The 26,567-nt window shown below is 45.3% G+C and overlaps 1 protein-coding gene across 2 annotated transcripts in view; it reads left to right on the top strand.

Annotated features, from left to right (window-relative positions):
• The window catches only part of LOC122935968, a 181,004-nt gene extending 159,958 nt beyond the window's left edge, over positions 1-21,046 (top strand). Inside the window, exons 2-8 of one of the 2 annotated variants that reach the window (XM_044291940.1) lie at positions 1,309-1,423; positions 5,485-5,629; positions 6,390-6,503; positions 7,527-7,671; positions 17,034-17,182; positions 17,463-17,602; positions 19,727-21,046. In XM_044291940.1, coding sequence (XP_044147875.1) covers positions 1,309-1,423; positions 5,485-5,629; positions 6,390-6,503; positions 7,527-7,671; positions 17,034-17,182; positions 17,463-17,602; positions 19,727-19,848 — 930 coding nt within the window. In that variant the 3' untranslated portion in view covers positions 19,849-21,046. Of the gene's footprint in view, positions 1-1,308; positions 1,424-5,484; positions 5,630-6,389; positions 6,504-7,526; positions 7,672-8,368; positions 13,644-17,033; positions 17,183-17,462; positions 17,603-19,726 lie in introns of those variants that run through there. The other variant, XR_006388857.1, reaches the window with a different exon arrangement.
• Positions 21,047-26,567: the final 5,521 nt, after the last annotated feature.

Here is a 26,567-nt window from a genome sequence, read left to right as displayed (position 1 = left end):
TCCCGCATGGATTTCATCCATTGCAATGCATAGGGTGAAATCTGCAGCAAGTCCATGGCACGATATTATGAGGATCTTTGGGGAGCCCAGCAGTCAGACCCAATGATCGGGAATCGACATTCCATCACTTTTATTTTATTTTTTATTTACGGGACTTTTTTGAGTTCCATATATACGGAACCATTCATTTCAATGGTTACGCAAAAAAAAAGAAATGTACTCCGTATGCATTCCGTTTCCGTATTTTCATTTTTCCGTTCCGTTGAAAGATAGAACATGTCCTATTATTGCCCGCAAATCACGTTCCGTGGCTCCATTCAAGTCAATGGGTCTGCAAAAAAAACAGTTCAGTTTTTGCGGAACCATCTATTGAAAATGTTATGCCCAGCCCAATTTCTTATATGTAATTACTGTATATGCCATACGGAAAAACGGAACAGAAACGGAACAACTGATCTGTGAAAAACGGACCGCAAAACACTGAAAAAGCCATACGGTCGTGTGAAAGAGGCCTTATCTGGTGGAAAACCCTTTTTAATACCCATAGACAAGGTCAGACTGGCCCACCAGAGTACCAGAGGATCTTCCGGTAGGCCCAGGCTGTGATACCATAGTGGACCCCAAAGATCTAGTAAAAGAAAACCCCATTTGGAGCTGCCTTTGGAGACAGTCACCTGGCACTGGGGTCTATCTCTTTTAATTCAAAACCTATTAAACTATAATGATGATATAGGGGTTGGGTCTCACGAATAATCGCCTCTGGTGGTCCCCAGGAACCCCACTCTGACACTGGCCGTAGACTTTAGATTTTTGTCAGCAGATAACCTTTTGTCTATGGATACTGGTGGACCACTATGGCGACAGAGGTTGAACAAATTGCCCATTCATTATATTTCAGCCAAATGCTTGTTCAGCCGAGAGCTTACTGTCCACCCATACACATGCATGCTCGCTCATTTCAGCCCAGAGTGCATGTATTCTGAATAAGGAGAAAGCCGCAGCCAAACTACGCTGGCAGTGGCTTATCTCCACTAGAACATGGGCTGCCCAATCCTGATCCCACCACCACCACATCTGAGAGTTGGCCATCTAATGTGTATAGCAGATGTCCAGCAGCTGCTACACCCTCTCCCTTAGGAACAAACCTGCTGACCCGAAAGGGCATGTTAAAGACGGCTCCTGGGGTGGTGGCTATGAGCAGTTATCTCAAGTCTAGCAGAAGCTGAATGTGATAAAATAATGGAGAGGACATGATTTTCTCCCATCAATAAACCATGTAATCTAATCTTATCTTTACTTCTTCACTAGGTTTACAAAATGTACGAACACAACATTTTCAAGATAATCCTGATCTTCTTCATGGTCGCTGTGTACATTGTTATGGTGGCCTTTAATGCTGGAGCCGGCTCTGGATTAATGATGGGTAGGTAAATATGCTAATAGGTATAAAAATGGATACTGTCTTTTTATTACACGGGGTCTTACCTTTCCCCGCATCGGATTAAAAAGACCTGTCTCTATCTTCTGCTACATTTTGCCAAAGGGTGAACTTTTTATTTTTCAACATAAAGTATTTTGGCAAAAAAAGACAGGAAATCATTGTACTAAAAGAAAATAATAATTGCCAAAACCAAATTGACAGAAAAGTCACAACTTGTGAGCATACCCCTACAGTTTGACTGTCCTTTGAAAATGGACAGTTTGACCATTTTTAACGGACGTTTAACGGACCTTAGGGTCCGTTTTCACGTCCACAGTGTTTTTCGGATCCGCAAATTGAGGATCCGCAATACACCGGGCTGGCACCCTAATAGAAATGCCTATTCATGTTCTATTTTTTTGCGGAGCCGCAGACCGGAAGTTCGGGGCCGCGGACGGGAAATGTGGATGCAGTCCGCATCTTTTCCGTCCCCATTGAAAATGAATGGGTCCGCACCCGTTCTGCATAATTGCGGAATGGATCCGGACCCAAAGTGGGGACGTGTGAATGGACCCTTAAGGTGCATTTACAAACACTGACTGAGCAGGTTATTATCGGAACGGGACCGTTCGTTCCTGATAACTGCCTGCTCGTCAGTGGAGGTAAAGAGCTGCCTTTGCAGGCAGCGATCTCCTCCACTGTATGAAGACGAGTGATGGCTACTGCATCCTCATACAGATTCGTTGTTTCTGGGCAGTAGAGTGCTGTTTACACAGGACTATCTGCTGACCAGAAACAATTATTTAGGTTTCCAAATCAATGTTGATTTCACCTGATGAAAGAGCATTTTGCTCATTCATTCGGTAACCTTTACATGGGCCAATTATCGAGAATAAACATTAGTACTAGACTATATTCTCGATAATCGGCCCCATAATTACCCCATGTAAATCTGGCTTTAGGCCTCATGCACACGTCTGTATAGTGACACATGGAGTCTCTAGAGGCTCTGTATCATGAAGCCCAAAGGCGCCAATACACCTTCAATAGCTGTTGACTCAGCCAAGCATGAAGATAGAGGAGTAAATGGCCCTTTACAGGGCCGAGAATTGACCAGATAATCGCTAATGAGCATCCATAGGAACACTCGTTAGTGATTATCTGGCGTTGTAAAGGTGCCTCCGATTACCCGATGAACAAGTAAAGCACTCATTCATCGGGTAATTGGATTGTTTGCGTAGGGCACCTAACCCGTTGTTTGCCGGCAGCAGATCATTCTGTGTAAACACCAGTCTGCTACCGGCAAACAATGATTCTGTATAGGGAGGAGCGATGTCATTAGGGATCGCTCCTCCCCATACTGTGAAGGAGAATACTGCATGTAAATACGTGGCCTCCTTCACTGACTAGCAGGCCTTCTTCCCGACAATTGCCTGCTGAATTTGTGAGTGTAAAGGGACCTTAAATCCGCTGTCAGACAACTCCGGTAGCTGCTTATCTCCCTGGAGAACAAAAGGATCAGGCAATTAAATTCCAAGCACCCAATCTCTTTCTCCACCGACATAATCTGTTGGGGGAGAATCAGGAGTTCTGCATACATATTATATTGTTGGACGGCTCGGCTGAAAACAGGTAGAGAGAAACAAAATAATGACAGTTGGAGGTCAAACGTCTCACCGGACATTTACCAACTGTCACATTTGGTGTATGATGGATCGGGAAAAGGGGGAAGAAAAAAAGCACCACTCTCAAGGTAACCAATAATAACGGCTAGATAACACCCAAAGCATGGGCGTAACTACCATAGCGGCAGACTAGGCAACTGCTATGGGGCCCAGGGCAAGAGGGGGCCCAGTCTTAGTTGGGATCATCTCCTCTTCTACTGGGGGGGGAACTTAGTCAGGACTTCACCCTCTGAAGGAACAACTTTTAGCAAATGTGGCAGTGGAAAAAATGGCCCAAGGGTCACTGAAAGGGGTTTAGGTGGAAACCCTTCTGTCCTGTGTGGGGGCCTAGTTTAATCCTTGCTATGGGGCCCTTACTTCTCTATGTACGCCACTGACCCAAAGGGGTGAGATGTGGTGTCAAAGGAACCAATCCAGAAGGATAGTATATCAAAGGAATCTCATCCAGTATAATAATAGCAGTAAAAATATAAGGGGTGCCAAGTGAAGCTGCAAAAAGTGTCAGATGCAAAAGAAGAGCATGGCAGGGTCTACCATAGTACCCAACTACTATAAGAGGAAGAGATAAATATTCAAAGAAGGTGGTCCCTCGAGAGGGACTAGATGAGAACTGGTAGGTATGGTGGCATGAAGAAAGATCTCATACTGGAAGGTAATAAAAACACAAAATAGACAATAATAATCCTAAATAAAATGAAATATTAGTCAACTCACTTCGCTGGGGGGTCGTCTCCAGGATAAGCTCAAGACACCTGGGATGACTAACCTCCCCCCCGCCTTTACAGACTTCTGCACCGCCTCCTAATCCTCTGTGCCGCCTCTCGCTCTCCCTCCCCCTCCTCCTGCTGTAACATCTCGCACGTGCGCACAGGGCTCTGCCTGATGCGCCCGTGCGGACTTCTCGATTTGGCTTCTTAAAGCGAAGTGCGCATGCGCCGGCACTTCGCTCAACCCAGGTATGACCTGCACTCTGGCGCCAGCCTCTCAGAGCCCGCGAAGAGCTGTCAGGAGCAGCACGCCCGCCCACAGTAGAGAAGAACACAGGAGGCTTCTTCCTATTTATTTGCCATCCCATCATTTCAAAGGTAATATCTAAAGTATACTCACCAGGGGGACAATGATAGATGGGATGGCAAATAAATAGGAAGAAGCCTCCTGTGTTCTTCTCCACTGTGGGCGGGCGTGCTGCTCCTGACAGCTCTTCGCGGGCTCTGAGAGGCTGGCGCCAGAGTGCAGGTCATACCTGGGTTGAGCGAAGTGCTGGCGCATGCGCACTTCGCTTTGAGAAGCCAAATTGAGAAGTCCGCACGGGCGCATCAGGCAGAGCCCTGTGCGCACGCGCAAGATCTTACAGCAGGAGGAGGGGGAGGGAAAGCGAGAGGCGGCACAGAGGATTAGGAGGCGGTGCAGAAGTCTGGAAAGGCGGCGCTGGGCACGAACGGCGGTGGGTGCGGCCATCACCTTGCATTCCTTGACATCCCCTTGGGCACCTTATTTCTTTGAGTGACAGGTTAGTAAAACCAGTTTTTTAGCAAAAAAGGCTACGGATCACATTTAGAAGCCCACATTAGGAATCCTGATGAGGTCCTGAACATCAGCATATGTTTAGCTGACAGGGGTGAAAACCGGTGACAGAATTCCTTTAACAACGCAAGTGTGAAACAGGCCTAAAGGTAGAATTCCAAACCCAATTGAACATACCACTTTTTTTTTCATAGATTCTGTATTAAAAAAAAACAAAAAAACAGGATATGTTCACACAGCCTTTTTTTTCCTTGGGAAATCCATACTGCAGTTTACATGGCACAGATTTTTCTGGCTTTCGATCTCATCATGGGGCTAAATCCACCGGTGGATCCACAACCTACGAACTGTAAATGTGGCAAAAAAAACAAGGTCATCCTTTAGATTTCTGCTATGGATTACACTGCAAATACAAGTCTGATTTCTCACCTTGTGTGAACATACACTAAGGCACCATATGACAGTGAAAGTGGTAGAGTTGGACTCATGGACTTCTATGACCTGTTTGAACACTCCCATTTACACCATTTGGCTATGAACCGTATGGTTTTAGGGCATGCTGGCATTTAGGCTCCATTTTCCTTCAGTAGTCTATTACATCTGTATAAAAGGTAAGCGCTACCATCTGCATGTGAGTAGCTTGTATGTGCAGTACTGGTTGCACTGGATTTTCATAGAGCTGAGAAGTATTGTTCACTATGAAAGCTATTGTTTGTGACAGGCCAGTATTGGGTTACTGAAACTCCATAACCTCATGTCGTGACTCTCAGCCGGTAAAGAATGTCACCCTCATTCATACAGAATAGGAACAACGTATAGAAATTACACTGACGAGAGTGTTCTTTGTACCCACAGGTATATTCTTACAGAGGGTAGGAAATATATCTGACAAATTCAGAACTGATTTCACACCATCTGGATGGACCTTTATGATCTGGAATGTGATCTTTGCTTGGCAGTTCCTTTGGCTTGGTTATGTCCTTTCGGGAATTTGCAGACGGTAAGCAAGTGTACAATAGTGGAGATTTACTATGATAAATGAGCCAGAATTCAGGCTTAATTCATGCCAAAAATAGAAACCCATATATTATGAGACCGAAAAACATTTGTGTGCATGAGGCCTAAACCAGATGAAATCGGAGATGAAATGAAATTGGGTTAAAAATCGCTCCCCTCCTTTCACTCCTGGTTCCTCCTCTGAAAGACCAACTCCTCTTCAGCTCCAGGTGCTGCCGCTCCTATCGTTCTGATCCTGGCCATCATCAGGACATCGTGTGCGGCAGTGCCTGGAGCCTAAGGCCACCTGCACACGTTGCAGAATACATGCGGTTTTTCCACACGGATTCCCAAGTCTCATGTACACTTTGCATATTTATTTTGTGCTGCGTATTTCACAATTTGCAGCCTGTCATTTATGTTTGCAGTTTTTAGCTGCGGATTTCATCTTTTTCAATGGAAGGGTGAGATCTGTGAAAAACCGCATCATATCCGCACCAAAAAACGCTGTTATTGGTTATCGGTGCCCGTGTCTGCCCATCTAAAAGGACCCATACACTCTAGGGCCAATTTTTTTACAGAACGCCAATCTATTACTATGTTTAGCGGTGGTAGTGGGGGGGACTGGAATAGCCGGAAGATCCCCCATAAACAAAGAGAGAACATACAAAATCAGTTTTTTCTTTACTAATGTTACTACGGCACACGAGTGCCTATATTTTTTATAATTTGACTACTTATTTGTATTCTATTCTTTTCCGCAGAAGTGAACTTGGTTGGATGTACTTGAAACCAGATGTTTTTCCAATCTCATTCTACATTGTATGGATCTTGAACAATATTCTTAATATCGGATGGCTCTTCTTGTGGGATCGGGAGTAAGTTACAGTTACAATAATACTAGACTATAATTTCAATAAGAATACGATACTGTCTTCGATATCATATACATGCATTTTAGTAATATGGTAAGCTGATCTAACCCAGGCAATGCATTGAAATCTGACCCACATCTTCCTATTGTCTATACATTGTGCCAGGCTGTTGCAGTTATTCTGCAGTCTTTGCATTATAATTTTTTTAAACATATTGGCCAAGATTTACTAATCCTAAAATGGCATAAGCCTAGACCGCCTGTCTAGACCTGCACCAGAATTACCACAGGGACTCGGGCTGGATGATAAATGTGGGGCAGGGATAGACTAGGCTCACTGACTCTATACCAACTATTGGTTGGCTACTTGGCTTAGGCTACATTCACACCTGCGTTGGAGGCTCCGTTCGTGGCTTCCATCACAGAATTTGTCGAAAAATAACGGAGAGAAAATTCCTACATGCAGGACTTTTTTCTCCTCTATATAAATGTTCTCCTGAACGGAAACCTAACAGATCCCATTAAAGACAATGGGGTCTATTAGGCTCCGTGTGCTTCAGTCGAATCTGACACTTACGTTATTTTTGTTCTTCGGCTCCTATAACGAAAAAAAAATATTTAATAAGCGCACATGTGAGAGTAGCCATACTTTGATAAAGATTTTTACACCAGAATTGTGCCACAAGTTTGGCTCAAAATGGCGCATCTTAGGCACCACCTCTTTCCACTAAGCCCACCCCCTTGACGAGTCGTAAAAAAGTGTAGTAACTCTAAATGCACCAAATTGCTGCACTTTTTAGACAGGTTTTTGGCGCAGACAGTTTAGTAAATCCGTCCATTCTCAGTGCTTTGTTCCCCCTCTAATGTTACAGTATGGTTCCTATATTGTAGCAAAGCTTGCCTTCATACTATTTCTCTGCACCCGGAGACCTGTCCTACAAACATGAACAAAATCATTATTATTAACGGTTACTGTTTCATTTTCTTAATATGTTTAATGTCGTTTTTGTTGTTGTTTTTTTAATAGATTTTTGATCCCCGCCTTGGTATTTCTGGGTCTCATTGCTTTGACAAACCACATAGTACTCTTCATTTCCTACCGAGCGCTATACCTTCATGGAGAATGGTTTTACAGACAAAGACGAGTGGACCTGTGGCTTATTCGAGTTTTTGTAAGTTGTGCAACAAATCTAAATCTAGTTTTTTTTATATATGTAGTTAAGGCTGACATGTCAGCCTGCATTTGTGGGAGGGGCGGAGGTGCCTTTAAATAGCCAGGGCACGCGTACCTCCTTGCCCGTGAGCTATCTGCGCAAGGAGGAGTTACTGCTGTTTTCCCGCCTAGCTCACGTCGCCAACACACACGTGTATCCAGCCACCCGTAAGTATGCTGGGGCCGCTGCTCCCTTCAACCGACAGGCTGCTCCGGTGCGCTGCAGCTGAACGCACAGGTAACATGGCTGCTCCCCCCCCCCTTTTTTTCCTTGGTTCAGGCATGCCGGTCCCCTGCCTACTGCCCCCTGTACCTGGCCACCGTCGGCTTCCCTCAGCGATGCCCGCCTCGGTTCTGTGGCTGAGCCGGGTGTCGGATCTCACACCAGACCGTCTCCTCCATCGCTGCGTCCCTCAGTCTCCAGCGCAGGTGCCGCAAGTCCCACGATACTTCGGCACCTTCTCCCTGCTTCTGCCCGGCCAGCTTGCCCGGCTTCGTTCCTCCTTCTCCTGCTGCTGCTCAGCATCCCCACAGGGGGGCAGCATGGAGACAACTCAATAAAGTTAAAAAAAAAAAAAAAAAAAAGGCCACCAGGACAACCATAGCTTACCCTAGGTTGTCTGTTAAAGTTTAAAAAAAAAAAAAAAAAAAAGCAAGTCAGGACAACCATAGGATTCACTAGGAAGTGAATCATGTTTCTTCCAAAGCCCAACCTGGAGGTAAAATAAATTCAAAAAATCTTAAAGAAACAGTTACACAAATAAATTCATAAATACTCGATTCCAAAAAAAAAATAAAAAATCGTATATGCAACTCTTAAATTTAATTTATCACTGCAGGTTTGGGGCCTGTCACTCTTTCCCGGCCATACGTTTCTACTGGCATTTCATGCAGATGCTTGCGAGACCGTCCAGGTCACGGCTCCGATATTTTCATCTATGATTAATTCCGTTGCCTGCCATGTCTTCGGGCTTACGTTTTAATTCAGATACGTTGCCTGTAACGTCATCCAGGTTACGTACGTACTCTGAGTATTTTTGTTGCCTGTTACGTCCTACAGGCTCACGTATTCAATTAGATAATTTTCTGTTGCCTGCCATGGTCTTCGGTCTTACGTTTAACTTAATATGCTGCCTGTAACGTCATCCAGGTTCACGCATAAGTCTGTGTATAATTTTGTTGCCTGTTACGTTAGGTTTACGTTTTTAATTCAATAATCTCTGTGGCCTGCTACGTTGCCGGCCTCGCGTTTTTAACTTAACGTGATGCCTGTCACGTCAACCAGGTGTACGTTTTTAACTAAGTATAATTTCTTGCCTGTTACGTTCTGCAGGTTTACGTTTCTTAATTAATTAATTCAGGTTGCCTGCCACGTTGTTGGGCTTACTTTTTTATTTTATATGTGGCCTGTCACGTCATCCAGGTTTACGTTTTTAACTGATTATAATTTGTTGCCTGTTACGTTATGCGGGCTTACGTTTTTATTGTAATATGTGGCCTGTCACGTCATCCAGGTTTTCGTTTTCAACTGAATATAATTTGTTGCCTGTTACGTTATGCGGGCTTACGTTTTATTTTAATATGTGGCCTGTCACGTCATCCAGGTTTACGTTTTTAACTGATCACAATCTGTTGCCTGTTACGTTATGCGGGCTTACGTTTTCATTTTAATATGTGGCCTGTCACGTCATCCAGGTTTACGTTTTTAACTGATCACAATCTGTTGCCTGTCACGTTATGCGGGCTTACGTTTTTATTTTAATATGGGGCCTGTCACGTCATCCAGGTTTACGTTTTTAACTCTGATCATAATTTTGTTGCCTGTTTCGTTATGCGGGCGTACGTTTTTTGGATCAATCATTCTGTTGCCTGTTTGTTTTCAAGCTTACGCATAAAAAAAAAAAAAAAAAAAAAAAAATTTTTGTACCTCTCTCCCAGCCTCATGTGTACTAACATCATCGTCCTGTACACTTCAGGTCCGGGGCCAGTTGTGATTGCTCCTTTGTTTTTCCAGGGTCATTCTTCAGGTACCTTCTAGTTATTATTACTTCGGTGCGCACCTCTTTTCACAGTACACTCTCTCCACGGTTAAGTCACGTCATGATCACCAGCTGTCGCTTTCTTTTCAGGTCAACAGTATGTCCCATCTATCAGACCACGAGGATTCCGTATCCATCCCTGACTCTTCCGTTTCCGCCCACGGCAGCACCATGTCACTCAGGAGTTGGACCATTCCAAAATTAATCAAAGAGCTCAACAGCCGAGGGATTTGTTACCCTGCGTCGGCTCGGAAGGCTGAGCTATACCGACTCCTGGTGTCCGAGCCCATGGCCCCTCCAGCGGATCAAGTGCCCATGTCAACTATTCAGCTATCATTGGCACAGTTGCATGCCACGATCAATAACATTGCCACTTCGGTCTCGGATATGCAGACCAGACTGGTTGCGGTAGAATCCAGAGGGCTGTCAACTAGTCCCTCCGTCCCTCCGGTTCCTTTGGTCACTGCTTCATGTTCCCATTCCCCAGGTAGGGCTTCATTCACACCTGAGGTAGCTCCGGCACACTTTGTCCCAGATAACATTAGAAGGGATATTCTAGACGGCAGGGACGTAAATTTAGCTAGCATCCTCATTGCTACCCATGACACCATCGACAATAGGACCATTGCGTGCGGCGACGTTTCCATCATTCTAAAAGCCAGGGACGTCCGCCTCAAAAAAAAATTATCCATCCCCGAATTTGTCCTGGCCTTCAGCTTATATAGGGATATCATCTGCTCCGCCTGCCCTGGAAGACGGGAGGAACTGGACACCTACCTGTACAGGGTCACGGATCTGGGCCACAAGTATGGCGGCCACGCCTTCTATGATTACCATCGCTCGTTTTCAGCCAAGGCGGCCGCCACTCTGGCCCAGTTCCACCACACCACCAATTGGGCATCCATGGACATGGAGCTCTTTTGTCGCCATTTTGCTGGTCTCAGGGCGCCAGCTTGTGCGTCGTGCAATTCCATTCTCCACTCGTCAGATTGGTGCCCCAACGTACTCCCTCCCGTCTCCCAGGGCAGGTTACTCCCCAGCGCCTCTAGTTTCGCACAAAGACCCACTCCATCCACGGACAAATTAGGCCGCCCCATAGTTTTCCTGGGTAATAGTCAATTGTGCAACAATTACAACTTGGCCATATGTAATTATAATAAATGTCGAGCCCTGCACATTTGCTCTGGTTGCTTTAGAGCCCACCCCATCACAACATGCCCTCAGCGTTCCTCCAGGACCCCCTGACTAGTCGGAGTCAACGTACATCTCCTGGCAACTCTCCTACACAACCATCCCAATCCCCGTTTTGTTCAGTTTCTCACGGTAGGGTTTTCAGAGGGTTTTCACACGGGTCTGGTCGCACTTCCCCAGTCCACCTGGGAGGGTCCCAATCTCCTCTCAGCAGCCAAGGATCCCGACTCAGTAGGAGGCCTCATACAATCTGAGCTGGAGAAGGGATTCCTCATAGGGCCTTTTTCCACTGTCCCCTTTGATTCTTGGAGGGTCAGCCCTATCGGCATTGTGGCAAAAAAATTCTCAAATAAAAAACGTCTCATTTATGACCTTTCTGCGCCTCATGGTTCCAACATCCCGAGTTTAAATTCTCTGATCCCCTCCGAAGAGTTCTCCATGAGGTACTCCTCAGTGGATGAAGCCATACAACTCATTCTCCAGGTAGGCAGAGGGGCTTGGCTATCCAAGGCGGATATCGCAGACGCGTTTAAATTGCTCCCCATTCACCCGCAGCTCTGGAGGTGGTATGGCATTAAATGGCAAAATATTTATTATTTTGCTAGCCATCTGACCTTCGGATCCAAGAGCAGCCCCTGGCTGTTTGACCAATTCGCGCAGGCTCTGCATTGGATTCTAGTCAACTGCTGCGATTGCCCGCTGGTCATCCATTACCTGGATGATTTCCTGTTGGTTGAATCCCCAGGCAACAGACCCAGCAAGCTCAGGTCCCTTCTCCGGGTCTTCTCTGAGCTCAATGTTCCCGTCGCCTCTTCAAAGGTAGAAGGCCCTTCGACGGTAATTACCTTTCTAGGGATTGTGTTGGACTCCGTTAAAATGCAAGCTAGGCTTCCGGAGGAGAAGCTTGCCAAAATCCGGGAAGAGATCTCCAAGGCAGCAGGCTCCAGGCGTTTCACTAAAATTGAGTTGCAATCTTGCTGGGTATGTTGAACTTTGCTACTAGGATCATGCCGCAGGGCAGAGCTTTCACCTCCCGGTTGCTACAGCTGCTTCCATCAGCCCCCGAGCAGGATAGTCTCATCTGCCTAGACAGCCAAGCGATTGCGGATTTAGCAATGTGGGACACGTTCCTCGCCAGCTGGAACGGTGTCTCCATGTTTGTTCCACTATGGGGTCCCACATCAGCTACGATCTTCACGGACGCCGCGGCCTCTGCAGGTTACGCAGCAATCAGCGGGAATCAGTGGTTCGCTGGTCCCTGGCCCCCAGAGGTGTCTTCTGCGCAGCAAGCTTTAAAATGTTCCCCTTTACTAGAGGTGTACCCCATTGTAGCAGCAGCTCAAGTTTGGGGCAGTCAATGGGCCAATTCATCTGTAGTTTTTGTCACGGATAATCAGGCGGTAGTAGACATAATCGCCAAAGGCAGATCGAAATCGCCATTCATCATGTCATTTGTCCGTAGGTTGGTCTGGCTTTCCCTCCGTCACAATTTTCATGTCACTTGCAGGCATATCCAGGGCAAACAAAATATCGCCGCAGACACCTTGTCACGTTTTCGTTTTCATGATTTTTTCCAGGCAATGCCGGAGGCGGACCAAGTGGGTCTATCCCCTCCTGCGTTCCAAACTCTGATTTTGGATTAAAATCGTTCATTGATTCAGCAAAAAGTCTTGTGAGAAATTCTTTATCGGTCAACACGTCCAGGAACTATAGAACAGGCTGGAATGTGTTCCACAAATTCATGCTCCTGCACCCAAGACATGATACCGGCAAGACTGCATACATCATGGCTTTCTTGGCATACTGCCATTTGGAGCTCAAACTGTCCTACAACTCCATAAAGCTATACCTGGCCGGGGTACAGCATTTCCTCTCATTAGAAGATCCGGACTGTAGGTCGATTTTCCTGTCACAACCGATAAAAGCCACCCTTAGGGGCATTCAAAAAGGTAGCAGGGGTCCAAGCTCTCTCAGACAGCCGGTGTCAGGAGAACTCTTCAGGAAGTTATCCACCTCCCTAGATGGTAATCCTTTTGGGCTCCTTGCTAGTACCGTGATCAAAGCGGCCATGTACCTCAGCTTTTATGGTTTCTTGCGGCCAGGGGAATTCACCAGCTCCTCTGCCAAAGCCAAAGGCTTAACTAGGGGCCAGCTGGTCCAGCAGGGCGATCAGTTCATCCTGTACCTCGCTTCGTCCAAGACATCCCAAGTCGGTCCACCAGTGGGGATCAGGTACTTCCCCACTTTCAACGAATGGTGCCCGGTCCGGGTCCTCCAGCAGCTCCTGGCAGTGTTGGGCGATCCGGCCAGAGACAGCCCGTTGCTTCCCTTCAAAGTCAGATCCATCACGTCATCCCAGTTCATTTCGCACATCCGTTCCCTAGTGGCGGGTTTAGGTCATGATCCAAAAACCATTTCGGGGCATTCCTTCCGCATTGGGGCTGCATCCGCAGCATCAAAGCATAATGTCCCAGCTCACATCATCCAAAAAATGGGTCGCTGGCACTCTGCATGCTACGGGCGGTACATTCCGAATCCACACCGAGAGATATCCAAGGCCTTCTGTAGTCTGGTTTTATGATGTTTTGCATGAACAATAAACTCCCTTTTTCACACTACCTGGCTTGTTCTTTGCCCCCTTATAGGCCTACCCGCGTTCATGGCTAAGGGCACACCACCAGCCATTAAGTCCAGGTATGAGGTAAGTAAACAGGGCAGGCCTGTCCCCCTCTTCTACGCAAGGTCTTCGCAGCCGCAGCCGTGACCACAAGTAGTTAAGGCTGACATGTCAGCCTGCATTTGTGGGAGGGGCGGAGGTGCCTTTAAATAGCCAGGGCACGCGTACCTCCTTGCCCGTGAGCTATCTGCGCCCCTCCCACCCTCCCTCATTTTTCTACTTCTACCAGGGTATGCCCCTTATAGGCCTACCCGCGTTCATGGCTAAGGGCACACCACCAGCCATTAAGTCCAGGTATGAGGTAAGTAAACAGGGCAGGCCTGTCCCCCTCTTCTACGCAAGGTCTTCGCAGCCGCAGCCGTGACCACAAATATATATTACTTGAATACCCCATTAATCACAATACCATGTGTTCCCAATACATATAGGTACTGTGCTTTCATTCTAGGATTTGCTTCAGAATATGAACTTTAATTGCCACGGTTTCTAAACAGTCAGACCAGCATAGCCACACTGGATTGGTGGTAGCTGACATTAAGCTCCATGGACTCTACGATAATCATACTAGCTGTGATGTGCTTGGCATACAGTGATGGCTAACCTCCGGCACTCCAACTATGACTCCCAGCATGCTCCATTCATTTCTATGGAGTTCTGAGAACAGCCAAGCAAGTGTACATGTTGGGAGTTGTAGTTTTACCACAGCTGGGGTGCCGGAGGTTAGCCATCACGGCAAAGGGGAAGTCCCTTTTATGCAGCCATTAGATATAAGGGTCTTGGTCCTCAGGATGGGCCATCAATATCTAATCTGTGGGGGTCAGACACCCTGCGTCCCTGCCGATCAACTGTGTCCGAGTAGCTCTGCCCCTGGAACTATACAGCTCTGTTCACTGGGTGGAGGATGGAGCTTGTTATTACAGTGCTGCTTCTATTCACTTCAATGGTAGCAGGGCTGCAGTACCCAGCTCTGCCCACTTTACAGTGGAGGGCGCTGTGTAATTCCAGATGTCTATTTCTGGTGCCAGAGTGCAGGGCTGCAGTACCCAATCCCGGTCCACTATACAGTGGATGGCGCTGTGTAATTCCAGATTATTGCTGGTGCCGGAGTTATTCAAGAACAGCTAATTGTCAAGGGTGCGGATAGGCCATCAAAAGTAAAATCCTGCAATATCTCTTTAAAGGGGTTGTCTGGTTTAGGAAATCCATTTATATACACCTTAGACTACTTTAACACTGGCGTTTTGGCTTTCCATTTGTGAGATCCATCATGGGCTCTCACAAGCGGTCCAAAACGGATCAGTTTTGCCCTAATGCATTCTGAATGTAAAAGGATCCGCTCAGAATGCATCAGTTTGCCTCCGTTCCGTCTCCATTCCGTTTTGACGAAACTGAGCCAAACGGATCCGTCCAGACACACGATGTAAGTTAATGGGGACGGATCAGTTTTCTATGACACAATCTGGCACAATAGAAAACACGTCCCCCCCCCATTGACTTTCAATGGTGTCCAAGATGGATCCATCTTGGCTATGTTAAAGATAATACAAACAGATCCGTTCTGAACAGATTCATGCAGTTGTATTATCTGAACGGATCCGTCTGTGCAGATCCATGACGGATCCACACCAAACGCGAGTGTGAAAGTAGCCTTATTAGGAAATTCTAAGCTGACAGATGGGGATCCTAAAAATGTATAAATCCTGGAAAATCTATTTAAAGGGCATGGTTGAGCCAAACGGCACTAAAAGGGGTCTTATATTTGTATTTGCCCCTCTGTATACACGCTTGGAAGGGGGTGGATTTGATTTGCAATATAGTAAAGATAATATAGTTAAGGAATCTAAGTAATAATTACATTATATAGTTTAAGCAACATTCATTCATAGACTATTCTCAAAGACTGTAAACCAGTGCACACACAGATACAGTGTGACCCCTAAGATCTCAGTTTGGGGGCCAAATTGGTTTGTGTAAAATTAGAAGCTTTCAGTGCTGAGAAGACCTGAAGCTGACTGAGAGGAGAGATCATGCCAAAGAAAAATTCTGAAGCAGCCGTAAAGGGGTTGTCTGTGATTTTAATAAATTAGAAAAAAATGTATTTTGTGGTCCGCAAAAAATATGGATGATATCCATGTGCATTCCGTATTTTGCGGAACAGAACAGCTGGCCCCTAATAGAACAGTCCTATCCTTGTCCGTAATCGGGGCCGGTGCAAGGATTTTTGCCGCCCTAGGCAAAGATCCATTTTGCCACCCCCTCATGTCACTCACTCACTCACTCACTCACTGACAGACACACACACACTGACAGACAGACACGCAATCAGACACTCACTGAATGACTTACACAGAAACTCACTGACAGACACACATACACTCACTGACAGACACTCACCTACCCACTGAAATACACACACACGGAAACTCGCTGACATACACACACTTACTGACATACACACACAGACACTCAATGACAGACACACATACATTTACTGACAGAAATACAGACATACTGTACATACACTCACTCACTCAATGACCTAAATACACAGGCAGACACTCACTCGGTCAAACACTCACCTCCCTGGGGTCCAGTGTGGTGCAGCTCCTCAGTTCTCCAGCGCGCCGTTTAGTATGCCGGGGCCGGAATGACGTCATATCCCGCCATCACAGAGGGAGCACAAGGGAGGAGTGGGGAGCTGCTAGAACAGCCTCCCTTGCTGCCCGCCTCATCTCCTCTGGTAATTTACTGGCAGACCAGGCACCTGCCATCAGGGTAAGCAGATGCCTGCTCTGCCATATTTAAGAAGGACCTCCACCTCCTGGCCCCCCTGTAACGGCGCTGGGGGTGGCTCAAGAGCTGCTGGCCCTGTCGCCCAGGGCTGCAGCCCCAGTCAGGGGGAGCCCACCAGGGCGCCCCCAGCAGGCCGGTGCCCTAGGCGAACGCCTAGTTTGCGTATATGGTTGCGCTGGCCCTGTCCGTAATGCGGACAATAATAGGACATATTCAATTTTATTTTTTTTTGCGGAACGGACATACAGAAACGGAATGCACACGGAGTAACTTCCATTTCTTTTGCGGACCCATTGAAATGAATGGTTCCGGATACGGTCCGCAAACAAAAAACTGAACAGACACGGAAGGAAAATATGGTCGTCTGCAAGAGCCCTAACAAAGGATCGGGCATGTTGAAATTCAACACGCCCAATCTTATCTTCCCAAACATCTGCCGTCAGGGAAGGACCAGAACATCCACATCCCAGCTGACATCAGTGCATTTGGGCAACATAGATTTATCTCAGATTTGCTGTGATAATAAAATCACCCAAAAAAAGAAAATCATTGTATAAAAACAAAAATTTTTTAGAAATCTGGCGCTTGCCATATTAAACTTAAAACTTTTGTGTCCTACAGGCTCATAACGGAATAGCTGTCTATGCAACTTGGACCACGATTGCATGTCTACTAAACTTTGCAGTGGCTTTGACGTACGGTGACTACATTCCCAATAGCATCTCCACCACAGTCTGCCTGTCCATACTGGCTTTCGAAGTGGTTTTATGGTATGTTATTGCACTAGATATATAATGACCATTGTGGTGTTTTCTGCTGTTCATGGGCATTGCAGAATCGGGTCCATTGAAGTGAATGGGGATGAGCTGCAATACCACATACAACCTGCAGGCAGGTGTGGCACCATGTTTCAGAAGAAAGCAAACATGTTTTCTAATCCTATACAAACCCTTTGAATGTTGCCCTGTTCTCATACACATATTATTCTCTAGGTCCTACACAGGGATGCACGTACAGAAAATTCTAAGGTCTACTGTTTTTTCTCTTTAGGTTCTGTTTGGAAAACTTTGTATTTGACAAGTATGTCCGATATACACTGACTGTGTACCCTGTGGTTATTGTGGCCTTATCTGGAGCGTTGGACAAAAATTTCGACAAAAATAAGCCTGACAGAAATGATATTTATATAGGTAATTGTTTCATTCTACTTTATATAAAATTATATTTTAATTTTACTGATTTTTATTTTATTTTATTTTTTCTGAACATGACTATGGGGCAGGCCATCTTGTCTGAGCTGTTGTTAACTGGATTCAAAGAGATGGTTTACAGCATCCACCATAGACTATAGACACAATAGACTGGAGGGGACTCGCTGACATTTGTGGGAGAGTTTTATAGACATTCTCTGTGACCAGAGGTCAGGAGGCAGTAGATAAGCTATGATATCGTCTATTGCAGGGATGCCCAACCTGCTGCCCCCCCGGCTGTTGCAAAACTCCATTTCCCAGTATATCTAGACAGATTACAGCCATTACCCTAAGTTCACAACTGAGCGTTTTACAGCGCGTTCAAACGCGCTGTAAAACGCTCAACACATGAAAACCAATGCTTCCCTATGGGAATGGTTCTCACCTGGGCGTTTTACAGCGCATACGATCGCGCTGTAAAACGCCCGACGCATAATCAAGTACTTGAGCTTCTTTGGGGCGTTTTGACGCGCGTTTGTGGCCATAGGACACTGCAGTCAATCACACAAACGCGCGTCAAACGCGCGTTTACTATTACAAAAAACGCGCATAAAAACGCGCTACAAAAACGTTTGAGAAACGCTCAGGTGTGAAAGCAGGGTTAGGACTGGCTGGGAGTTGTCGTTTTGCAACAGCTGGAGGGTCGCAGGTTGAGCATCCCTAAATTGTGAATGATGGGTCCTGTGTTATCTTTGGGGGGGTGATATCTGTCATTCTAATCCTGTCTGTGATGACAATGAGATGACTGCAGAAAAGTAATCTGTACAGACCAAAAAGTGGCGCCTATTATTAGGCTTTTTGGGCAGTGTGAAAACTTCATGAGTTTAGGATTCTTTTTTCGAAAATATCGATAGTGACATGGAAAATTTTAAAACTAACCACCAAAAAGTACTTAAAAATACAGTATGTTTAACATAAAAACTTGATTTAAACAATAGATAATTTTCCCCTTTAAGAAAAGAAGCATAACCTATTCACATTACAGGAAAAAGTCCAGCAATATGAAGTTGGTGACATTTATAGAACTAGGGTAGTCGGGGAACATGATGCTAACAGGGTCCATAAATAGAGGACCAACAGATATAAGAACCAAACTGGGTGTCAGACTGACAAGGGGAGACGAGGAAAACATAGAGAAGGAGGGGAATGCACTTGGTCGTGTCTGTAGAATAGGCAACAGTGTTAAGGTGGCAAGGTAGGCATAATCCCTCCAGGGTTCCCCGGTTTTCTCAAACTTAAAGCGGTCGTCTCACTTCAGCCAATGGCATTTATCATGTAGAGAAAGTTACTACAAGACACTTACTAATGTATTGTGATTGTCCATATTGCTTCTTTTGCTAGCTTGATTCATTTTTCCATCATATTATACACTGCTGGTATCCAGGGGTTACGATCTCCCTGCAATCCAGCAGTGGTGGCCGTGCCTGCACACTATAGGAAAAAGCAACGGCCTCTCTGGTGGCCAGAACAGTGGAAGCGAGCAAAGGCACGCATGCACAGCAGCTTCCGTCCTCCCTGCTGCATGTGATGTGCGCTTGGCAGCTGAAGGCATCTGTGTTGGTCCCATCTTCATATGTGCCCGCATTGCTGAGAAAAATTATGTAATCTATTCAAATGTCCCTCTAGGAGCAACGGGGGCGTTGCCTTTACACCTAGAGACTCTGCTCTCTCTACAACTGCCGCACCCTCTGCACCTTGATAGGGCCAGGCATGCATGATGATGTTTACACTGCTTGGCCCTGTCAATCAAAGTGCAGAGGGTGTGGCAGTTGCAGAGAGAGCAGAGCCTGTAGGTGTAATGGTAACGCCCCCGTTGCTCCTAGAGGCTCATTTGCAAATAGTAAAACTTCATATTTCTCAGCAGTGCGGGCACATATGAACATGGGACCAGCACAGATGCCTTCAGCTGCCAAGTGCACATGTAACAGGTCAGCCAGTGTCATAGGTACAAATCTGCTGACAGATGCCATTTAATAGCTCATTGTCCTCTCTCCTGAGTGACGCAGATGTCATTGTCATGTGACTGTTCCTCTAATATTCATCCGCTCTTTCCTCTTTTCACAGCGGTGTTGCTGGCAGTGGCTTGTGCTGCATTCGTTATACGTCTTGCTTTAGTCCTATGGAGACACTTCAAGCAGCCACTTTATACAAGAGCATCAAATAAGAGCTCATTTCCTTTGGCATAAGAAGAATTTAATGAACCAAGCAACAACCGTGGTGCCAAAAATAATAGATCAGTTACAATATTTGCACTTTGGTCAATGCTCCTTTTTCATGCACTACTGCTATGATGCAATGTAAAGGGAATATAAGCAACAACAAAAAAAGAGAAAACTACCTAATCGTCTACCTTGGGGGGTCAGGTTTTCAATTTCAAATCCCTGGAACATTTCTCTCTGCATCACAGTGCCTACCATTGCAGGAATGTATCTCTGCTCCCTGGGTCTCAGGGGGCCATGGTTCTCCTTGTGGAGAGCACATGAGTTGCTGTAGGGGTCTTCTAGGTTATGTACTACTCCCTGGGATATGCAGATTAGCTCATTTCCAGTAGTGCCACCTACTGGAGGTCGCTATTCTATAATCACGTCTGACCTTTTTACGGGTATTTCTGTCTCTTGGAAGTGAGCTAATCTCCCAGACATTGCATGGCATTGTACCACCCTATTGTTGTTACAACGACCCCTATCCCCCTTTCCGTGACCTAGGGCTCTCACCTAGCCAACCAAGCAGCCTGATTTTTACTTACAAGGGGTAAAACACCCAAACCACCGGTCTACACATGGGTTTCCTTTTGGTAAAGTCTCATGATTTGGCTGATATACCCTTAGTTATGTTGCAAGGCTTGTAAAATGGTTGGACATTTCCTGTAGGGAAGCTACCTCCAGTAGGTGGCACCACTGAGACGGCTTTCTTTCTCTTGAATGTATATTCTATGCTTCCTTTACAGTACATGGGTTAATTCCATAGACCATTACCAACTGCTTATGTTATATATTTTTTTTCCTTAGTCCTTCCGGGGACTTCCAAGACAATGTTTGTTTTTCAGATGAAGGTCATTTGTATAGGTTTTGCTGCACTTAATCTAACTATTGTGTCAAATATTCAGTTTGGGCTATGCTGTACAAAGGGAATTTAAAGTGATCCAAACAAAGCCGTCCATTAGGCTAGGTCTACACGACGACATTTGTCGCGCAACATTTTGTTGCACCAATGTCGCGCGACAATTTTTATAATGGCAGTCTATGGTGTCGCACTGCAACATGCAACATGCTTCGACTGCGACGTGGCAGTCGCAGAAAATCAATTCGAGATGAATTTTTCTGCGACTGTCGCAGTCGCAGCATGTTGCAGTGCGACACCATAGACTGCCATTATAAAAATTGTCGCGCGACATTAGTGCAACAAAATTTTGCGCGACAAATGTCGTCGTGTAGACCTAGCCTTACGTTTTTGCTAGGAGAATATCATCTCTACAGCTACTGTGGACATATTTGCAAATAAAAGTTTAAATTTATCAATCCCTCCTTCCTGAGAAGAAGCAACAGGAAAACTCCAATTCCTCCTTCTTGGATCTTCTTCTTCTTTTTTGTTTTTTTTTATCGATTATTGTAATGAGGGAATATTTCTAAAATGTCCATAAACTGATTTATTTAGGGTTTTTTTATGTTTATTTTTATCTCTTGTTACTTGTGGTGATCAAGCATTCTTCTTTGAACAATGCAACACCCCAATTTCTCCATTTTCTGCTATGTGACTTCTGAAAAAAGCCAGGCAAGCTTACTCAGCTATTTTCGGAAGTCCCATAGTAGTGAATGGAGTGAGTTGCACATGCGCAGACACCTGTGCATTTACCGCAGGGAGAGATGGGGCCCTGTTCTTGAAATAGGAGCGGGACCCAGAGGTGGGACTCGTAGCTAGCAGATATTTATGGCATATCCCGTGGATATGCCTTAGATGTCCAGATGGAAATATCCCATTTAACACTAGTTGTGAAGCTAAAATGCACTTTCTGTGTTATCGGATTAGGGTATCAGAGTTGTTACATGATATCAATATATAGAATCTGTAACTTCCTAAAAGCTGTGAATTCTCAAGAGTCACTCTTTTCCCCTGGTTTACCCAAAAAATGAAACGGATACAAAAAAAATCAGGCAGAGTGCAATTTCTGCCTCGTTTTGCCCTAATGGTTATGAGTCTGCTCTCAGTTATATCTTCTTAGCACCAGTCATGGACACAGCAAGGGATAATGTGGGCAATTGCAAAGATCAAACTGGGCTCCCGTAATGGTGCTCTGTGTTTGTCTTCTCCTTGTTTGCTGTCAAGTTCTTCTGTAAAGAGGAGGCTTGCACAGTCTCTTGTCACCTATTAGCAAAGGGGCTAGGACAAAGCAGGACTGAGCTTCCTCTCTCCATGGGCTCCATAGTAAGGTCTTGTTGAGCACAGATATGTCCTACAGTTAAAAGGGGTACTCCAGGGGCTCCCGGCACCCCAGTCGATCAACCACTTGAAGAGGCCTCTTCTTAGGCCAGTACCGTCACCATACATTGGTCACGTGGCCTAGATACAGCTCAGTCCCAATCAAATGAATGGACCTGAGCTGCAATACCAAGCACAGCCACTATACGATGTATGGCACTGTGCTTGGTAAGCTGCGAGAAGACTGCAGCACTCACTGGAGCTCCAGAGAACCCCTTTCAGGGACTGTAACAACACTACATAAAGGTTCAGACATTGTTTTGGAGGCACCAAAGAGATCTGAGACCTAACTATTCATGGTGGCCACCAGAGTGGAAGCAGCTGAAAGTACACAGACCCCAATGAACATTATGGTGACCAAACTAAATGAAGGAGGAGTGAAAAGATAGTCCGATTACAGTTTTTCCAAGGTTTCAAATTTAACAGATATCCTATTTGATGATTTTTCATATATATATTTTTTTATATTTTCACAAATAACGTTTGCTTTAAAATTATTATATAGTAAAATTGTTACTACATTAATATGGTAAAATTTGTAAATAAATTCTATTCAGTATTTTCTACTTTGTGTTGTGTGTTTTGGTTGATTGGTTTCAGAAGAAGAAAGCTGAGAAATTTACTTGCATGTAAGTGAAGGATTCTCCAAAGATTTCCACCTGTATAGTAAGGGTGAATTATGCTGGGGAGGGGTTTAAAAGTAGTGCATTGCGCAGAATATTTAGCTTTATGTCACGTTCCTCATTTAAATATGTAACCCACACCATCGACACAAGAAGGAAAATAATAGTGGAACATATACAGTGGTAAACAGATATACAGACCACTCCTGTCCTTCCCCTAGTTAATTTAGGGATGAAGGCTCCATTTTCCATAACTCTTCTCATGAATACAGCTAACTACATTTTGATGGTGCGAAAGGCAAAACATAAACTGTAGTCCTGAATGTCTGACTCGTACCTCGGCACGTACTAGCATGCCATGGTAGTAACCCAAGTCATTTTTAACTGTGGACACATTTTTAATTTGTTTTTAGAACATACTGCTTCAAAAGCAATAACATGTTTGTTTTGTTCAGTTAAGTAATGTTTAGGTCTTATTTTTCTCTGATATTTTAATATAGTATTTTTTTTTTTAAAATCCTATTTTTTTATTATTATTTTTTTATCGCACAAAGTGCAACTTGAATACTTTTAAAATGTGTCCCCTTTTTCCATTATGGTCATTTTAATTTTTATTTAGGGAGCATACAGTTTACAGTGTAGGGGTTAGAAGGCCATAGACCCTACAGGGAAATTTCCCAGTGGGTCAATGCTCACAGGTCCACCCAAGCCCTCTACATGACCAGGTATATAGCGATCTGATGCTCTCAGCATTAATTAATACAAGAAAATTTAGACTAGCACATTTATAGTCGCAGGTGCACATCCATAAAGCTAGCATGCAAAAAGAAAACAAAAAAAACTTATGGCAGCACAATATACACATACAAACAATCAAACTGGGGATTAGGGATTATTCGGAATTAATATTTTCTTGTAGTATATATTGAGGGCAGCTCCCTCCTTTAGATTGAGCACTCCCCGCCCATCTGCCCAGGACTTCTGAGCAGAGTATAAATGTAGCTGGTTCCTACACTGCCCTGAACATTGTAGGCTTAGGTCAAGACCAGGAGAGGCAGTTATGTTAGTGTTAGGTACCCATCTGCAGAAGCCACCTTGACGCCTGGTAGATAGGCCCAACACACGTTTGATCAAAAATGTGCACAAAGAGCTTCTATTTTTTCATATATAGTAGGTATAATACCACTTTAATTCAGAATAATCCCTATTCCCCAGTTTTATTGTTTGCATGTGTAATGTTGTGCTGCCATACGTTTTTTTGTTTGCTTTCAGCACTAATTAATGCTAGGAGCATCTGGTACTTATGCACCTTTTTGGAAGAAGAACGTGCCCTCCTGCATTCAACTGTATTGCCGTCCTCAGCAGGCTGATAGGGTTGAATGCGGCAGGGGTGGCAGTATTTTGTGCTGCACTGTGTATTTGGTTCTGCTGGGGCAGTATTTTGTGCTGCACTATGGTATTGTTGGCCCCACCTACTTATGTTGGCCCTGCTTTATGTCAGTTCTGACCTGCTCACAACATAGGGCCACTTTACGTTCTCAGTCTGCCTCTGGAAAACAGCCTCCGGAGCCTCACTGCAGAGAAGATCTGGGTCTGCTAAGACCCAGCAGCTAGTGCAGAAACCTAGCAATCACATGGCTGCTTCCTGATCTGTATATATGGTGATCATTGAACGTCATATATGCAGCAATGGGCAAGGCAGGGACAGTAATAAACTGTTTCTGCCTTCTCTATTTGGGTCCGGTTGTTACTGACACCTGCACCTCGCTGCCGCTGCAGTAACTTGGCAAGGAGGTTTAGTAACATCCTGTCACGGCTGAGGATGGGGGAAACCCTCAGCCGTGTGATGCCAGATGATGTTGTGGCGGCTCGGCCAGGAGAACAGGATAGGGAGCAGGTCACCTCCTCAAGCACCTCTAACCTGACCCTAACTCCTACCTGCATGGGCCGACCTTTAAGGTAGGAGGACCCATGCGCAGGAACCTCGGAGCCCTGACTTACCCTCCGCAGATCCCTGAGCTAGGAGCTGGGTAAGACTACCTACTCCTCCTAGGCACGGAGGAGCAGGAGTCTCCATGGCCACGCTGCTGGGAAAAGGGGAACACAAACAGCTTTACGGGTATGGCAGGCGAACTAATAGTTCCACCAAGCTGCCACAGCCTTGCTGACTGGATCCCTGTGCAAACAGGAATCCAGAACCGTAAACTGCACCAAATCACATAGGAAGGTCCCAACAGAACATCACATACAACATCACACACATAAAGACATAAACATAAGGACAATATCTTTATGAGCCATGCCAAACACCAAGCCTATATAGGCCAAGAAGCCACACCCCACAGTCGGACACACCCAGTGACATCACACACACTGGGAAGGGAGTTAACCCTTCCAGCACCACAGAAGGGAAACCACACATAAAGGGGAAGTGACCAAACAAAGATCACACTGTGGCTGTTGCCGCAGGCAACGACATGGGTGGCAGCCGTCCTGGGAGACAGCCCGAAGGCCGGGACACTGCCACCACATGTACAACATACCAAACGTTGCCACGGGCAGCCACAGAGAAGGGAAAGTGTCAAATTGCACACCAGACAACACAAACGTGCCTACACATATGCACACAACTCCAAGGGAACCGCACACATAGCTGTTGTCCGCGGCAACCGCACTTGAGGCAAACAAGATCATGCCTCAAGCTGCGGTTGAAACAACTACCCAAACCGCGGGCAACTGTATGCGGCTCCCAAGGAGTCACGGCCATAACCGTGGCCGTGACACATCCATGAATAGCTACCTGCAGGCCTGCCAGACATTCAAAGCTGTCTGGCGCTCCACAAATGGTTAATATCAAATTATAGTAGGTAACCACTAATGACACTTACGTAGCAGTCTGTACATTGACCTTACCAGGACTATGAGTTAGGCTTACCTTTTTAACCTCCTGATGGGGCCAAGATGTTAATCCATCGGTCTCAAGAAAAAGATTAACCACCGAGATTAACCTTTTTGGGCTCTTGAAAGATTAACATTTAAATTTAGAACATTTCTGAATCTTATGCGCAAATATTTGTCACGTTTTCCCTCATATTAGAAAATGTTCTTTATCAGTTTCATTTAAATTTTTTAATTCCGATTGTAACTTCTACTTCTCAATTGTCATCCCCATCTGTAAGTGTTCCACATATATTGCATATTACCAACAGCTAGTTTTCGGTTGTGGTGATTTCTTCTCTAGGACGAGGGTGTTATCATGAATGTCTAGGCTTTGTAAATGGATCTTTACAATCTAACACTTTTTGTGTCTTAGGCCTGTTTCACACATGCGGCAGAAGTTCTCTTGATTAGGCATTGCCAGACGTTACTGAAATGCCTGCTGCCCTCATTGACTATAATGGGGTATGACGGAGGTCTGGCCAAATTCCGACATACTTTCCAGGTAGTGGCCGCAGAAAAGCCAGCAGGATTGTAAATTGAGAAGGAGCCTAATGTGTGTAATAACACCAGTGCGAGGGATGTAGCCATGAAACGTTACCTCTGCTCTTTGGATTGTAGGAGCTTAAAGTGTACTATAGTGACATATCAATGATTTGAACTGGTGGGGGTCCGAATACTGAGACCCTATTGCTTAAAAAATGAGACAGAAGCACTCGCACAGAAGCGCTGTGGACTGGTGACTTTCTATTGAGCTTGTCTTTATCAGTGATGAGAGAGCAGCTCCTTGTTTTAGCAATCAATGGGGTTCTCGACACTCGGACCCCCACCAATCAAAATCTTTCATATGTCACTATAACATATCAAAA

The sequence above is a fragment of the Bufo gargarizans genome, chromosome 4 (assembly GCF_014858855.1).
Source record: "Bufo gargarizans isolate SCDJY-AF-19 chromosome 4, ASM1485885v1, whole genome shotgun sequence".
NCBI classification, from domain to species: domain Eukaryota; kingdom Metazoa; phylum Chordata; class Amphibia; order Anura; family Bufonidae; genus Bufo; species Bufo gargarizans.
Note: the sequence above shows the minus strand (reverse complement) of the source record. Positions and strands in the feature narration are given on the sequence as shown.